At 48.1% G+C, this 18583-nt stretch overlaps 1 protein-coding gene across 1 annotated transcript in view; it reads left to right on the plus strand.

Moving 5' to 3' along the window:
• The window catches only part of LOC119397040 (activating signal cointegrator 1 complex subunit 3), a 623467-nt gene that overhangs the window by 570166 nt on the left and 34718 nt on the right, over nucleotides 1–18583 (plus strand). The window contains exon 37 of the mRNA XM_037664465.2: nucleotides 17939–18180. Within this exon, the coding sequence (XP_037520393.1) occupies nucleotides 17939–18180 (242 nt within the window). The remainder of the gene's footprint in view (nucleotides 1–17938; nucleotides 18181–18583) is intronic.

An 18583-nucleotide genomic window follows, 5' to 3' on the forward strand; every position in this document is an offset into this window, starting at 1 on the left:
TTTGCAGCGTAAGGGCTTCCCCGTAGGACAGAAGTTTGGCCCTTACATGTGCGTTGGCAACCCCATGAATTATCTGGTCACGCATTCTGTCGTCGTAGGTAGCTCCGAACTTGCATGACAGGGCCTTTTCTTTGAGCGCAGTGATGAAGTCGAGAAACGTTTCACTGGGCAGTTGCTTGCGGCTCGTGAAAAGGTGCCGCTCGGCTAGCACGTTCGTTGTCTCGGCGAAAAGCCCGTCTAAAAACTGGAGCACCGTGTCATACGCCGTTGCTGTCGCCGCTTCTGTCTTCGGCACCGTGCCCGAACTCGACGCCGTAACAGCGCCATCCGCCTGCGCTCCAAGCTGCTCTTGTGCGGCGAAGTATTTGCGTTGGCCCTTGATGCCGAGCACGCTGATAAGTGCTGACATGCGTCTTTCGTCCTCCCAGCCGCTTCCGCCGGCCGCCTTCAGGTGTACCTGGAAAACCTTTTTCCATAAATGCCATGGAATGGGAGGCGTGCCGGGAACGTCAAGGAATGGAGGGAGCTTCACAGAGAGGCCAGCCATGCGTGCAGGTAGCAGTAGGCCCAAGCTGAATGGAAGTGACGTCGTTCAGTAGCCGGAGCAGGAACAAAGTAATTTCAGGCCAACGCCCTTGTAGCGTGCAGGAAGCCAAAGCACCGACGCGTAGCAGAAAATGTGACTCGCAGCGTAATGTCACGTACGTCGTACTCTTCCTGGCGTTGCCTGTAGAACCGAGTTCAGTTCCTCGTCTCCATGTGTTGTGTCGGGCAGGAGCGTGGCGTAACCCGCGGAGAGGCTGAACGACGGGAGGCGCGTAAAGTGATGACGCGTAGACCAAGCTTCGGCAAGACTGACGGGAAACTGCTCTCCCGCAGAGCATGTAGCGCGAAAATTACGGGGACACAAGGAAGCAACAGGGTTTCTTCGTCGTCATGGAAAAGGGTACCTTCTTCGAAAAAGGAGCTGCGGCCGTGGACAAAAACTTCCACAAGGTGCGTGACGAGCCAACCAAGGTGCGAGCTCGTGCTGTGGAACTGCTCAAAAAACTTTCACTCGACAAATTAGCGACTGGTGTTAAACAAAGCAAAGGCCTGTTGATGGAGGTGTTTTTTACAGCCAAATCGCACAAGCCGGAGGTTCCGTTCCGATCAATAGTCTCAGAGAGGAACACTTGGTTGTTCATGGTGTCGGGGTATCTTCAGACACATTTAGATTCGTTGCATGTGAATGATCCATTTTTCGTTCCGTGTTCCGCTTCTGTTGTAGATTTCTTGCGCAAAGACAATCCGGTCGGATGCGGTGCCTTTAGCGTAGATGTCGAGAACATGTATTATTCAATGCCCCAGGACGCCCTCATGCAGAGCGTAAGAGATTGTATTTGTGCAGAAAATGACGAGGTCGCCTTTATGACCAGATGTGGTGTCTCGGCTGAGGGTTTCTTAGAGTTGTTAACATTTTATCTCCGTTCCACGATGATTTCCTGGGAAGGCGGTGCGTACGCACAACGGTCCGGCGTGTGTATAGGGTCTCGTGTGGCGCCGGTCCTGAGTCAGATATTTTTGGCTAAGGTGGACAGAGCCATTAACAGCCAGCTTTGTGGCGTGACCAATAAAATCATTAGGTACGTGGATGACTACCTCATTTTCGTTCATGCGCCAAATTTCGCCCTAAAGGTAGTTGAGGTGCTTAAGGTGTTCAACGAGCATGGCCAAGGTTTGTGTTTCTCAGTTGAGACACCGAAAGACAATGTAATTCAGTTCCTAGACTTGCGCATAACGTTGGGGGGCTCGCATGTATGCTGGCAATACATGCCTCATTCTGCGAAAGCCCTTCTCAGCTTTAATTCCTCCCATTCAAAGCTTATCAAGCAAGGTATCGCTTTTTCCTGCATACACTCAGCATTGAAGAAATCCTGTGAACATATGATAGCACAGAGTGTGAATGGGCAGGTTAGCAAGCTTCGGAAAGCTGGGTACCCAGAAGCTGTCATTACTGCTGCCAGCTTCAAATGTTTAAAGGTCTTAAAAGCAGGAGCAGTGCGTGCACCAAAGGCACGTACGTTAGGCAAAAAACATTTCGCGGTCATACCATACATCCACGGGCTATCTCATCGTGTGAAAAAGGTGGCGTCGCGTCATGATGTTGACATTGTTTTCACCGCAAAAAACAAGGTGGGTGCCATTTGTCCAAGATTGCAGAGGCGCATGTGCAGTAAGGAGGACCCCAAAAAGGCTAGTTGTACCATTAAGCACGGTATGCGTTTTGTTTCTTGCACCTGCAATGTTATGTTTATTGCATTTCTTTTTCATGCGGACGTAAATACATTGGCCAGACGGGCAGGTGTTTGAACATTAGGCTCAGAGAGCATTTCAGCTCTCTCAAAGGTTTACCATACTCGCATCTCGCGATGCATTGTCGGCAGTGCGGCTGCCAGCCGCTTTTAACTGACACAACAGTGGTGTACCGAAACCGTAATAAGGTGTCCAGAGAGATCGTGGAAGCGTTTTTGATTCAAAAGAACGATCTCGATTGTGTCAGCCAGCCTTCCTTGAGCCTACACCCTTGTGAGTTAGCGTTCCTTACAACTAACCTGGCACCTACGCTTTCCGCGCGATAAAAAGTCTCTAGTTTGAGCACGTGTACTTGAATCGCTCGCGTTCAATTTTTAGCTTATCTTGGCTCCGTTATATATTTTTTGCTTGTATCATTTTTGGTGTAAGAGCAGATCAAGATGTTGTCATACTATTCATTGTGGATTACGATGTACGTTCTTAGGTGACGATGTGCTGTTTTGATCTCTGCTGGTTTGTAAATAGGCGTGGATTCTGAGAATACATTTCAGTTTGAAGTTAGCGCTCGTCTCGTGTTTATGTTGCTTCCTTGTGTCCCCGTAATTTTCGCTCTACGATGAATTCTTACAAACTCGCCCAGATTTCCGTTCTCGTATGCTCTCCCGCGTTTATTGCAGGTGGTTTTAAGGAGGAGGAAGAAGGGCTATTGGTCAGCGAGGCACGGGTCACATGACCGGCATGGCCACGCCAGATTGGTGGTAGCAAAGAGGCATGGAAGAGACCCAGCTCCACCCAGTAGCATGAATAGAGAGCTCAACCGCACTGGTGTCTTAGCATGTCACCAAGGGTCGCGCGACACAACATGTGGCAGCTCCTCTGTTGGCTTGGCAGCGGCGTGGCTGTGGCACATGCGCAGCTTGGCGGGATGTTACAGTAGCGAGGCACGGTGAGGCCAGGTGGTGCACAGCTATGGGGGTTGCTATGGCAACGGTGCGGCGAGGTTTTCTTCGGATGACAGCCATTTTCATCATTTTACTAACAGCTTTGCTGTTAAAATGAGTGATGCTCACATCAAGATGGATAAGTAGGCTGGTTAATTTGCTTTCATATTTAAAACTGACCGCTACAAAAGACCTGACGTCATCATGCACCACTTCAGCGAGTGCATTTGTTATAAAGAAGCAATCTGCAAAGAAATGGTAAGGAGGTAATTTTTGCAATCTCCATATACAGTATAACCTCAATACAACAGACGTTCATAGTGAAGAGCATCTTGGTCTGTTGTAAAGGGAATATGTAAAATCCAAGTACTGTTACAACAGACTTTTATGTAAACGCTGAATGGATCTGTTATAACCGGAGAGAATTACAAGCCACAAACATGGTCAAAGAACGGATTTATTCTCAACGGGGGACCGGACAAAAAGGTGCGATTTTTGGAAAATCTTATTTTCAGTTTCGGTTGCCCTTTTTCTATCTGATTCCAAAACATCTTCACTGCAAACTACGTAGAAGTGCTGTAAACAATTTTTTTGCGTCTGCAGACTTGGCGAAAATTGCGGAAAAAGAAATATATATATATACATATATATATGTATGTATGTATGTATGTATGTATGTATGTATGTATGTAATTGCGCTTTTCAAAATTATAGCTCGGCAACGACGCAACCGGGCGCCACCATTTTGGGCTCGTCGTAAAGAGCATTTCTCCGTGTTCAAGTTCTCCATTTCAGCTAGCTCCTCCATTCAGTAACAAGCGTACTAAAAGCACGTTTGAAGTTCAATTCGAGGCCTGTCGAAAATTGCGGCGCTACTTAGTGACACATTTGCACTCGTTCTGTGCTCACAGGACGACGATAATTTAGAATACAGTCGAACACGGATATATCGAACTCGAAGGGGATCGCGAATTAGTTCGATATATGAAAAATTCGATATAAAAAAATACAGGCCCCGAGACCTTACCAGTGGCGGACGATCACCTACAATCGGCGCATTCAAGAATGACAACTAATTCCACACACACGATGCAACAGAATGTTTTATTTGCACGACAAAAAAAGCGCTTATCTTGGCATGCTTCTTCATCTTCGAAATGATGTTGAATACGCTCGCCTCGATCTTATCGAGGCTGTTCAGGTGCGACAGCCCGGTTCACTCCATGTCGCCGCAAAAACGGCGAATCGAGCCGAACGCTGCCGCCACTTCAGCGGCGGAGTACGCGCGTGTAGCCGCCGCCTCTTCCAGACGATCTTCATCGCCACTTGAGCTGTCAGCCTGGGCATCCTGGGTCCCTGCGACCACAGCTACAATGTCCTCGTCAGCGAGGCTCGCAACAGCCTGGACGTTGCAGTCCGCTTCCTCAAAATCGTCCGCAGACACTTCGGGTGGAACGGCAGCTGGGAAGAGGGACGACAACACGTGAAATATCGTCTATGCACTTGTCGTCGCCATCGTCACTGGTTTCCGCAAGTTCCGCCATCACGAAGCCTGCCTTCCGGATGCAGTTGGCCACTGTGTTCGTCTTCACGTCTCGCCAGGTGCCAGACACCATTTGGATGGCACCGAGCAGGTCAACCTTCAGCCCACCTTGAAGGATGCCCTGGTCGAGCAGTTGCAGCTTCGCTGTCGTCTTGGCCAGCAGAAACTTCAGCTCGATGTTTTTGAGCTCGCAGGGGAGCACGTACGCAAAAGAGGAATGCGGTGGTATGTGACAACTCACGGAAGTGAACTCCGCCAACAAAGCGCTCGCGATCAGTCGCGATGGCAGCGATGGCTACCCGGGCGCCCGGGCTACCTGCGACGGCAGCAGCGATGTACGAAAGGCGTGAGCTGTGGTTGGCTGAGCAAATACGAAAGGGGCGGGCTGTGGTTGGCTGATCAAAACTCACAAAACAGCTGCAAAAAAAAGAAAGAAAAGGCTAAAGGAGGAAGCCGCCGGCTTCTTCATTCCTGCTCTCCGAGCCGACGGTAATGCAGAGAGTGTAGGAGAAAAAAAAAGCCGTTCCACAAGTTGGAGAATGCGCCCAGCAGGAGTACAGTCCGAGCCCTCTCACCCTTACGTTTTTCGAGTGTTTCGGGTGTCGGCTGAACCGCAATGCCGCGAAGGTCACGGGGCTCAGCGAGTGCCGAAGCGCGCCTTGCAGCTCGCGCGGCGTTCGATATATCCGATGGCGGGTAAAAATACCGTTTGATATATAGACGTGCGAATTTATATACTTTTACAAAGGATTTTCAAGGGGATAATTTACGAGTTCGATATAGCCAAAAACTTGATATATGCAGGTTCGATATATCCGTGTTCGACTGTATAATCACGCTTTCGTTTGGCAGCTGCAAGCGAAAGCTCAATCGTCAGATTACGATAGCGCGCCGCACTTGTAGCGAACATCGCATACGTGCGTGAAACATAGGTTGGACCCGCTGTTAGAGGTTCTGCTTATGAGCACTTCGGAGCTTATGACGAAGACCACCGCGGGACAACTCATTGTACTCCCGATCGAGCGTGACGTACTTTGAACCATCAGGCACCGCAGCCACGCACATCGTAACTGAGTTTTCGACTCGATGTCACGGCTAGGCCTATCTCCGCTCACGGTGCCGATGTACAAGACGAATCCGAACTTTGCGGGCAAGAAAATCGCGCTATTGGGCATGCGAAAGCGAAGAAGCCGCAATGTCCTTCGTTGCAAGCAACGAATCACATCGCCCGCTGGCTCCTCAAAACTGTGGATTGGCATTTTACGCATCGGCAGCGGACACCCCGGCCCTAGGCGTGTGCAGGGTTCCCCATTGGGGGGGCGAAGGTTCATCGCAGCGCCCCCCCCCCCTATTAAGTCAATGTACAAGGCAGATTTCGCGCCTCCCCTCTTTTAGGTGACTGGGGGGGGGGTCAATGTATGGGGCAGATTTTGCGCCCCCTCCCTCTTAGGTGAATAAGGGGTGCAGCAGCCCCCCCCCCCCTCCAGTGCGCACACCTATGCCCCCAGCCAAGCTCTCGCCACGCAGTAGGGATGGTCGATTAAAACTTTTAATCGATTTAGCCTTTAATCGATTAATCGCTTTCGGTGGAAAGTTTTAATCGATTAATCCACATTTTTTCTGGGTGCTTTAAACCGATATCTCTTTGCTTGAGAGGCATCGTTCGTGTTTGATATGTTCGTTTACGGAGAGTGTCACTGTGCACTTTTCGCAATAAAAGTGAAATTACAGTTTGTATTATTTAGGTACGTATTTGTGCTGACATATGTAGCACCTTAGCCCATGTATTTTTTTTGTATTTTTCTGTATTTTTTCCCGTGTTCACTTACGTGTTATGCAAATCATGTACTTTAGCGCATGTATTTTTGTGTTCAGTTATGCATTATACAAATTATGTACTAATGTATTCCCACCCATTATGTAATACCCCTATCAAGGGGTCTTTAAGGTGTCAAGACGTTTATTAGCGGGCACTCGGCGACGGCGACAGTCAAAAGCGGGGCCGACTCTCTGCACGAGGAACGTGCTCTCAGAGAAGAGGCGACCCACTAGAAGGCGCTCGAGAGGACGACCCATTACGGACTACGAACGCTTCGCTACAATTACCCCGGGTACGAAAAGGGAGCCGCCTGGTGACCTAGCAGCTTGTCACTATGAGCGGGTCATGGTAGGGCTTCAGGCGCTCCACGTTGACAATGTCGCGCCCTCGACGGCGCATGTCCGAAGATGGTTCGATGGGTTCGATCAGGTAGTTGACCGGGGATGTGCGTTCCACGACACGGTAGGGGCCTTCGTATTTGGGCAGTAGTTTGGAAGAGAGGCCAGTTGCAGTGGTCGGGACCGAGAGTCACACGAGCGCTCCAGGGAGGAACGTGGACTCAGAAGTGGTGGTGTCACCGCGAATGCTCTTCTGCCGCTCTTGTTCGTGCGTTGTAAAGGCCTTCGCAAGCTCGCGACATTCTTCAGCAAGCCTGGCTGTGTCCGAAATAGGCGCACATTCAGATTGATCTGGCTTGTAGGGAAGGATGGTGTCGATTGTGTGCGACGGGTGCCTGCCGTACAATAAGAAAAATGGCGAGAAACCAGTAGTGCTCTGAGAGGCGGTATTGTAGGCGTACGTGACTGTCTTCGCTGCCACGCTCTGTTCGAGAGATATTCGGCGAGTTCTAAAGGTCTCAGTTCTTACCTGCGGGGTATCAGCATCGTTTGGGCGGGACCGCTTGCCGGCGGCTACTGAACGAGTAGAGTTTAGCACGAGAAAAGTACACGAAGTGGACCTCGGCATTGCGCTCCGTAGTCCCGCGCGGCATTTCGTCAGAGCCTTCGATTTCTTCATGCTCTTCTTTACCTGAGAAATAATCGCTGAGATGTGCAGCACAAGTAATAAATATGCATGAACGCATACTCTTGAGCAAAAAGTAACACAGAAAACGATGTATTCTGCAAACCACGCTGCGCAAACTTATGCCTCACCGCATCACGTAACTGCATTGCGCGCTGGCACAATAGCCACTTGGGCTACAGTTTTCTTTTGTATCTAAGCAACAACTAGAGATAGGATTATTCTTTAGAAATGTTTGGTTAAATTAAATACCATTTGAAAGCGCGTCCCTTATTCTACATATTGACACCATATATTATAGTACCAGTAATATTCTGGGTCAGTATAAAAATTGTTTACTAGAGTACCCAAAATTGGCCTATTTTCCCGCGGACAGGAAAGTGTTAAAGGGCTTGTTGACGGCTACATCGAGTGGCTTGAAGTCAGCTGTGTAGCTCTGCCGACGCATACAGCTGCACGCCAGCAGGGCTTGGTAGGGACGGCCTTCTTAGGGAAATCAGGGGGGCTCTGAAAAGGCGGTGTGCAGCTATTCATGAATAATTTTTTTTAATTAATTACTTACTCCGAAAAGGGGGGGGGGGTCTATAAAGTGCCTGTGTAGCAGGCACTTCTTGAAGAACAGCGGGCGCAGCAGTTGAATGCCATTAGCTCAATGCTTTTGCTCGCGAATATAGGTCGAGATGTCGATACCCAATTATGGGCAACATTTTTTGGAAAAAAAAGGATCGACCCATATTGGAATAAATACGATACTAGGTGCACGAAACAGTGACACAGGAAAAGAGTGTTTGTTATTGACAATGGTGTAAGCATGTTTTGGTAGTTTTAATTTTCATAACAGATATGTGATCGGGAAAACACAGGTTTGCTTGGGCCATTATGCTGAGAATGAGGTATGATTCTCATGGCATGTTTTCGTAGTTGCCTAACTGGTTCCAGATGAGTTCTGGATGTGCCTCCCCAAGATTAGTTCAATATGAGTGATGCAGTGAATGCATGCATAGTAAAGCATTCGTAGCATAGTGGTATTAAAATATTTTCAAAGAACGCGAACCAACTGGCTGCACTGTATGAAAGTAACTAGAGCGATCAGCAAGCACATGACGTGTGGGTACTGGGCTTGCTGCGTCCCGTCCGCAATTAAAGCAAGGACGACGGAGGCTTCAACTCACGACAGACGACAATAATTTATTTAACGCTTCTATGCATACGGCGGGGTCGGTCCAGGGACACGAGACAGCGAGACGACGACCATGATTTCCAGCAGCAGCAATCGGCCAGCGCGGGTGGCAGCGCCCAGCTAGGCCACACGCAACGCCTCTGCGCAGCACGTGGCGCTATCTCAAGATAGCCGGTGGCCGTGGTTCCCACACATCCCTCCCCCCCTCGAAAAGGTGGGGTGGGGACCGGAGGTTGGTTCGGAAGGTCCGGCCGCAGGGACCCTAAAGCGTAGCGAGGACAAAAAAAAAAACCAGTAAACATTTTCTTCTCGCCAGCAACAAAAGTATGTGCATTCAATGCAAAACAAGGCGAACGGAACATCAGAGTATTTTGGGAGGGCCTACGAATGCTTTCTCCTCAAGAAAAAAGAATATGCGAGCTGGAACTGGGGGAAAAAGCAAGCACAGGCGGAGGGAATGAGCACCAGCTTCCCGACCCCTATTTTCTTCGTCACCGGGGACGCAGGTTGTACTTCTTGCTTGGCAGTGTTGGTGGCTGCTTGGCCGAGCTCTGATGGGGAATGTCTGAATCCCCAGCTGCTGCGTCTTGTCGATCATAAAATGGTTTGAGATCTGAGACATGAATCGGGCCCCACTCTTGATTAGTCAAGCAATCTTTCAACATGTACGAAAGCCTTGATTTCTGGGTGATTCTATACAGTCCATCCCACCTGTTTGCTAGAGAAGCTGCGAAACCTTTAGAGGTGTCGCTCAGGGGATGTGTCCGCTTCAACACCAAGTCGCCAACCTCAAAGCTGATGTTCTGTCGACGCTTGTCATACTGTCCTGCCTGTTCCATGCGGGATACATCGAGGTGCTGTCTGGCTTGTTGTACAGCCTCGGTCAGCCTCTGTCTCAGGTCCCCTGCAAACTTTGCATAAGGTCTCGGAGAAGTGGTTGCACATGTCGAAGCACTGTCCTGCGGAGAGCTCAATTCTTTTCCCAGGTTAAGTTGAGCAGGAGTGAAACCTGTTGAACGATTCACTGTCGTCCTAGTTGCAAACGCTATTTCTGCCAGTTTCAGATCCCAGTCTTTATGATGCTCAGTATGCGCGACAAGCATAGATTTAAGATTTCGATTTACCTTTCCTGTGATGTTGGCTTGCGGGTGATACACGGACGTGCGCTTGTGACGAATTCACAGGGCGTCACAGGGATCCGTGAACACCTTGCTGGTGAAGTATGTCGCGTTGTCCGGGAGCAGCTGGGCAGGGAATCCGAACCTCAAGAAGGCAGTCCCATACTTTCTGCGAAGTGTGCTTGCGCAAAGGAAACAATTCGACCCGTTTCATCAAATGGTCAATCACAACAAGCAGATACTGGTTTCACCATGGGCTCATGGGAAACGGACCCATTACGTCACATGCAACAATTTGCCATGGCGACGTACTCTCAACTGACTGCATTGTCCCTGCGGTAAACCCCTTGTGGTTTCGCCTTTTGACAAACTGAACAGGAACGTGCGTAGCGTAATGCGTCCTGTTTCAAACCTGGCCGAGTTACCGTACGACACAGCTTCTCGTACGCCTTCTCTCCTGAAGAGTGACCACCTAAAGCACTGTCATGGTAGTACTTTATGAACAGTTTGCGAGGAATAACAACTTGGAACGGCGACCCCTCATTACCATTGTCAACCTAAGGAAAGTACCGGAACAAGAGGCTTCCTTCTCCAAGCAGGTAGCAGTTGGTCTCCTCGTCCCTTTCGGTGTCAGTTGGATCACAAGCCACCAACTGTTCTGACACCTTACGACAAAGTCCGTTGCTCTGCTCTGCTGCAAGAAGCTCCTGTTTAGTGACCAAAGTACCCCACCGTGACTGCATTGCCACAGGTGGTGTCGTAACCACACACACAGTTTCCGGCTCGACCTGGGGTTCAATAGCCAAAGGCGCACGTGAAAGTGCGTCAGCAACTGTGTTAGTGCTACCCTTCTTGTACTCAATGACATAGTCATCGTACTGCAAGGTGAGCGTCTATCGGGCCAATCGTCCCAAGGGATTAGGCAACCGTTTCAGCCAAGAGAGCGCTCTATGATCAGTCTGAATGACAAACTGAGCCCCGTCGAAAAACATGTCAAACTTCTTTAATGCGAAAATGATCGCCAGGCACTCTTTTTCTGTTACCGAGTAGTTGCGTTCCGCCCCGGTCAGAGCGTGGCTTGCGAAAGCAGCGGGCCTCAGCGCGCTTGCGCATTCCTGTAAAAGTACTGCGCCAAGTCCGTAATCACTGGCATCGGTCTGTAACACAAATGGTTTGTTAAGATCTGGCAGCTGAAGGGAGGCGTTACTGGTGATCACTTTCAGAAGCGTATTGGCATTGAAAGCTGCTTGTTGCTCACCGCTCCAGAGCCATTTCGCGCATTTCTTCAGCAACTGAGTTAGTGGTCGGGAGATCGCACTGTGAAATGAAGTCACGATAAAAAGCAATCATTCCGAGAAACGTTTGCAAACTTAGTATTCTGGGGTGGGGGATGATCTGCAATTGCCTTCAGTTTATCTGGGTTTGGTTTTAGTACATCGTTGTCGACAACAAACCCAAGAAGGTTGATTCTGTTAGTAGCGAGCTGCAGTTTTATGGGATGAACAGTTAGACTGGCTGCTGACATGCACTGTAGCACCGTTTGCAAGTGTTCAAGATGCTCTTCAAACAGTGCGCGAAAACATCGTCACATCATCAAGATACCAAAGTGCATAATTAAACTTGGCATCACCCAAAACCATATCCATCATGCACTGATAGGAACTCGGACTATTGGAAAGAGCAAAGGGCATGCGCACAAACTCGAACAAGCCTCTATGGCATGTGAATGCCGTTTTCGGGATATTCAGGGTGAACCTCGATTTGCAGATACCCACGAGAGCACTCGATAGTGGTGAAGAACTTTGCATTTCCCAGCGCATAAGTTATGCTTGATATTGCTGGCAAAGGATAGGAATTTCTCACCGTGACTGCGTTGAGTCTGCAGTAGTCCACACAAAGACGGACCGTACCATCTTTCTTTGGGGCTAGTACCACAGGGAAGGCCCACGGACTCTCCAAGGGTCGTACGGCTCCTGTGTCGATGACTTCCTCCAGGGCTTTATCGAGAACGGCTCGCTTGTGTTGGCTCAGTGGTCTCGGGTTGCAACACCAAGGCCGGGCGTCACCATTATTGATGCGGTACACTAAGACGTCGGTCTTCCCAGGACGTTCCGTAAACATTCCCGAGAACGGTGTCAGCACGGCCTCCAGCTGCTTCCGTTGGTGGTTCGTTCCCTTGAAGTCGCTGAACGATTGCAAGACTGCTGACAGCAGAGTGGTTTGCATGCCTTCCGTGTATCCTGGTACAGGCACGAAATTTATCTTCTCCGCAAAGGGTGTTGTCTCGCACTGTCCATGAAGGCCTCTTGCAGGAAAGTCAAGTATGAACCCCTCGTCTGCAAGAAAATGTCGGCCGAGAAGCATTGGCACTGATAGACCAGGCAAACAAACAAATCGCTGGCACTTGTTTTTCCCATTAAAGCTTATCCGTAAGCGAACACAACCTTTAGCATTTGATACATGGTTTGATGCCATTTGCATTGAACATTTGTGTTACGAAATTTCATCATTTTAGCTTTACACTTAGCAACACGTCACCGATTAACGAGATTCCTGAACCGCTATCAAGAAGAGCAGGTACGGTAATGCCCAGAGTTTTAATCTTCATCGTCGGTTCTGGAGACTGCGAATGTGCTATGCGGCAAACAGAGGGAACGATGACCGACTCACCAGCTTGCTATTCCTCCATTGCACGCACCGGACAGCGCTCCTGGCATTGATGGCCGTCTGCTGCGACACATCGCCAGTGTTTAGTTTCGCCAGCTGAAGCAGTTTCCCGAACGTTCTGCATTCGTGCAATCGCGCTCAAAGCATTGCCACCTCACATGACCAGCTTGACCGCACTGATAGCATACGACTTGCGCATGTCTGCATTGGCCAGTTAGCCTATCTCTGAAATCACGCCTTTCAGCAGAGTAACCCCCGGAGCACCCATCACAGGAGTGCCTGTTGCAGTCGGTTCGTGCAGGACTTGTGAACCCTGGATATCGGGACTGGGGGTCTGACCAACTATGCTCTTGTATGGCTCGATTAAGGAGTGAGCACTCTGCACTATGACGCTGCTCCGTGGACGCTTGCTCTTAGGAACGGCTTACCCTCATACGGTATTGAATGGGGCCCCGCACCGCCATTGCTCATTCGTGAAGGGGCGTGGGAGGAGACAGCCGTGATTGCACCTGGGCTCGTCAGGTCGCATGAGGGACTGGCCACGGGGGCCCGCCAAGCCAGTGACAGCTCAAGCGCAGATTGCGGCGGTGGCGGTGGCACGTAAGTGCTCTCAGCTAACAGGGTGTCTTGTACACCACGGGCCTCCCTGCGAGATGCTCAAGGGTTTCGAATGTGCGCCCATAAAGAAATGGCCTGAATCTGGAATGACTCTGTCGAATGACCCGAGCTACTTGGTCCCTTTCCGAGGCAGTCGGTGCTGATTGGCGATGCAGTTCGTGCATCGTCCAGATGTACTCGAGCAAACTTTCGTCCGGATGCTGGGTTCTCAGTTTGAGCTCACACTGGACTCGCAGCTGGTACCCAGGGGGCAGAAATTCCTCTCGGAAGCGTTCTTCAAATTCTGCCCATGCAGCCTTTTTTAGTTCAACATTAGCCTTCGCTTCAAGATAATTTGAGTTATTAGCTGTTACTTTAAGTCAAAGTCAAAGTCAAAGTCAAAGTTTATTTTCCATTCTGTCGTACAGAAAGAAAGGACTGTGAAAAAAAAGCTGTGTTAAACAGCTTGACTAGTTCACAGCCCCATACAAAAAGAAAGCAGAAAATAAATATAAAGTAAAAAGTCGGAGCGGTAGCAGCACCGTGGTAAACATGGCGATATGGCACCTCACGGGCAGTGCCCCACAACAGGGCGTACACATTGCAGTTGTGATTTTAATACATATACGAACCACAGATTGAAAAACGAAATTATTACACTGTGTAGAAAAGATAAACATGATAATGCGATTGTCATCCAGAAACAAAAATATAAGACATATACACTGCATAAAAAGACATTATATAGATTACAACATTATACATTATATAGATTACAACCCTAGAAGTATCTACATGCAAGTGAAAAAAGCAAATATATATCTAAGACTTTTGATTTGGGACTGAGAGAAAAAATATGTAACTGAATGTACTATTGATTTAAAGATCAAGTATTATATTGCAAATAATTCATGGATGTCGTGGTATGAGCAGTTGAATAAGTCAAAACCTTTTAGATCACAATAATTCAGAAGAGCTGGAAGAGTGTAAGATAAACGCTGTTTGCCGGAGTTTAACCGTGTTTTATCAACCTCCCACTTCTCTCCATGACGGGTGGGGTAGTTTAGATTCCTTGCACGCAGGTTGGCTAGACTGCGTAGATTTTTTGTGTGCCTAATAGTTTCTGATCTGAATTTTCGGCTTAATGCATAATTATATAGCTGGTGCAACCTTAATTATTCCTGAGCTACAAAATAAGGGTCTAGTGGATGCCACAAAATGAGCATTGAATATATGCCTAATACATTTTTTCTGAAGCATGTATATTTTATCAACATTAGTAGCCGTCGTTGTACCCCACACCAATTGACAATAGTTTAAACGAGAGTTAAAAAGTGAATGATATAGCAAAAGCTTAATTTTTTTTGGAAGCAAATACCGAATTCGACCTATTACACCTGTTACCTGAGCTAATTTTTGTAAGACATATCCCACATGATAATCCCAGGTCATGTTCTCAAAAAAAATTGTGCCAAGACATTTAAAATTGTCAACAATCTCAATTTTGCGAGTACTCAGTATTATATCTTGGTGAGATGGAATTATTTTGTTCTTCGCTCGAAATATAACAGCTTTTGTTTTGTTTTCGTTAATACGCATAGCATTTGCTTCTGACCATCTTTCTAGCGTTTTCATTGTTTTGTTACAAGTTTTTATAAGCTCGTTAATGTCATGCCCTGAAAAGAATATACTGGTATCATCGGCATATATGATATATTTAGCCTCGTTGGAAATATTTATGATATCGTTAAGATATATGTTAAATAATAGTGGCCCCAATATACTGCCTTGCGGCACACCACATAGCACAGGTTGCATAACACAGGTATATTCAGCATATGTCAGAGTAGTGCATGAAATAGTGAAAAAAACAAGCTCCAAGCGCATGTGGTGAAATGTCTCTGCCACTCATATCAAGCAGTTGACATTCTCCTACAAATATCGCAGTTTCACGCTAAGATTTTTGGTGACTTTTGGGATTCTCATCCACTGACTCCCCGTATGCTCCTTTAGAGTGGCGTAGACTGCCTCTGACAATTTTGCAGATGTGGTTTGTTTCCTATGCAGCTGATTTATGTTGCTAGTTGGTCACAGTGAATACAAGGTCAGGCAGCTGAGTATGTTTCTACGTACTGTGGAAATGTGCCCGGCACAGGCATTTGCCTATTTCCTGTTGCTTTCACCCGCATCAAGGTGTAGCTAACTGCCAGGCATCAACAACTACCTGCAGGGAGAATCGTACTGACTGGGAGCTGGCATTCTTTTTTCTTTCTCCAGATAGCATAGGATGAGTACAGGATTTCCCTTTCATTGAGAATCATTCGTACTGAGCTTGCCTGTAGCGCCTTGCATTACCTTGTGTGGGTTTCTTTTTTTGAAAGCTGAGGTGAAGAGTCGTGTGGAGCGCTCATGCGTGGTCGTGCTACGGGGGCCTTCTTGCTTCGCGTGTCATCCTGGGATCAGGTGTTTGGCAAGGAAGCAAAGGTGCCTCGCTCACTAGAGAGCAACACTGTGCATAGTTGTTGTGCAGTGCCTTTGCAGGATGGAAACTTGCACCCACAGCAGTGCACTAGATGGCACGAGGTGCCCATGCAGTGAGATGGGAGACCAGTACATTAGTGAGTTATGCCAAAGGACCCACACACCTGTGGTAGCTCAACTTATTGTGCCTAGACCTCACGTGTGGATCTTTAGGTGACCATTATTCCAATTTGTGCAGTGACAGCTGTGGGGGTGCTATCACCCCCTGTAAACTCGTTTTCGCTGCATGGCGTGGACGTCTGACGTATGAGTCGTAGCATGCTTAGTTTCGCCATTGAGCGAGAGATGGCACCAGTGGCGCCGCTTGGCGGGAGCAAGGTTATCTTGGCACTTGGGGAAGACTTGTTTCTCTCCTTGAGGTTTGGCAGCAGCCGTGGACGGTCGTCTCCCGCGAGCATGCCCGTGGGGACGATTCCGTGGCTCGGTCCCATGGGCTCCTCGTGGTGAGTCAGATGTCAGCAACGCTCCATTCACGGTACATTGTATGTGTTATGTTGCTCTGTGTGCGCTATGTTGTCTATGTGTTGTATTGGCATTTTATTTAGTGTGTCACAAGTTATGTATTAGATTCCTCTGGCGAGTTCGCCGTTCATTGCTCGACGGCGTGACTGTGTCCGTGTCTTCAATGAGCGCGGCTCATAATCAGACCCCACCCGGCATAGAAAACTGCAAAGAAATTTAGTCAAGGTGAGCGAAAAACATTGATTTCCTATTCAGGCCCAATTCTGTACCACTATTGTGAAAACTAAGGTTAGGATGGAACTCTCGCTCTAACATAGCACAGCACGTGTATACAGCAAAATCTCGTTTTAAAGGAAATGTAGACGCAAGAATAGCTTTTTTTATATGTGATAGTGATGGACATACTTGTTTACCTTTCCTGGTGACTGCCTTTTTTTTTCTCAGTTTACAAGTTCCGTAACCTTATTGCTCAGCACAGGTCATTGGAGCTCTCTTGAATTTGTCACCGATTCTGCAACAAGGACACCTTGTCCGATTCCAACTCAAACATTTGTGTGCAAGCTGGGATGAGTTGGGGGCCACATCTGCCCCTGTTGGCTTATGCAAGGAAGACCGATAGTTGGCATGGCTCGAGCAACATCAGCTCTGCTGTCACTGCTGAAAAGCTAGCCACATCTGCGTACCACTTGGGAGATTCACCGTTAGAACATTGCTGTTACAACTAGGGGAACAACGTCAAAGAGACATTGCCAACAACTTAACTGAGGAGAGACATCGACCATCATCAGGATGCTACTTGCCCCTACAGCACAAATCCTGCTCCGGTCAATTAGTCATAACCTGGAACACTGAAAGCTACTCCCGATGGAGGTCTGCTCACAAGGCCTCGATTAATGGCAGCATGGCGAGAACACACCATTAAGCCTCCAAAGCAAGACTAAAAGAGACTGGACAACATGGCATAACAGCAGGAGAACAACATGTTGCAGCCATGATCCATCAATATGACCTAACTGCAATGTGATAACAAGAACCACCGAGCTCAACATGTCATCTATGAAAGAAAGCACTTAAAATGCATGACAAAGCTCTGTAACTCTGCTCGTTACTGAGGCCATTCAGTGATTACTTGGAAGAGTGGTTGAGGACCCCTTTCACAATCCCTCGTGGCCCTACGTGACAGAGCTGGTTTGAGAAAGCAAGCAGGCAGGATGCAGTTCTGTTCATAGACTACTTTTTGAATGGGTAATTTCAAAAAATGTTAGCTTCATGGCATTTTTTTTTTTTAGTTATAAGATGCCTATGAAATCACTGGAGTGATTATCTGAATACTTTCCTCACAAGTCCTGAATTTCAGCTGTATGTCAAACATGCCTAAAAATATTTCACTGGAGCCACAGATGATACATTGCGCATCCTTAAACATAACGGCTTTCACCCCAGTATACAGAGATAAACATTCAGTAAATGGGAGCAATTCAAGAAAGTTAGCGACCGGGGTCCTACTACTTAGATAAAAAAATTCATTGCTTTACACAGGCCATAAGTAGGCAATGTGGCATTGAATAACACAAATCGTTTTCTTTATCGATACTAAATGCACTACAATTGTTAGGTTTATCTATGTTCTGAATGTTGTTGAAGCGATGAGGATCTATTATTATGGATCATTACAAGTTGGCTTGGAAATAAAGTAAGAACGTATAGTGCAGTGACAGGGGTGTGTGTTCACCTTGTTGTGGTGTGTTCCAGAGGGTCCTGTGGCCGATGACCGATGGCTGCCAGTGAGTGCGGGCAGCGAGTGCATGCTGCAGGTGCAGGTGAGCCACCGGGACCCCCGGCACTCGGCCCGGGGAGGCTCCATCCAGGCCCTTGCTCCCCACTACCCCAAGCCCAAGGACGAGTCCTGGTTCCTGGTGCTGGGAGACCGCGAGCACAAGGAGCTCATTGCCCTCAAGCGGACAGGCAGCATGCGGGCCTCCTGCAGGCATCACGTACGATGGCATTTTGGTCCAAGAATTTAGCTTGCCTTATTCATCCAAACACACTTTGCCACCACAATAGAGGTGCTGCTTTCTTTGCTGCCTGTGAGCACGTTAAATTCAAGAAGAAACAGGCCAGCTAAGGCATTGGGTGTTTCCTTGGCTAAGGGACCAAGGCAGGGGACCTTGAAAGTACATTTGTTCAAGAATTTAGACTGAAATCCTTCTACACTATAGGCCTCCAAATGGCCACTGAAAATGTTTGTTAAAAGTAGGTAGACACACCTATGCTGCTAGCCATTCCAAAACCTTCGACTTAGTTGATTACCTCCGCCTTACTTTCGACACACGGATGAGTGATGTGATATTGTCACATGGTGACAATATCAGGTGACATGGTGACGAAGGCTGCAGC

This window comes from Rhipicephalus sanguineus, chromosome 6, assembly GCF_013339695.2.
Source record: "Rhipicephalus sanguineus isolate Rsan-2018 chromosome 6, BIME_Rsan_1.4, whole genome shotgun sequence".
NCBI classification, from domain to species: domain Eukaryota; kingdom Metazoa; phylum Arthropoda; class Arachnida; order Ixodida; family Ixodidae; genus Rhipicephalus; species Rhipicephalus sanguineus.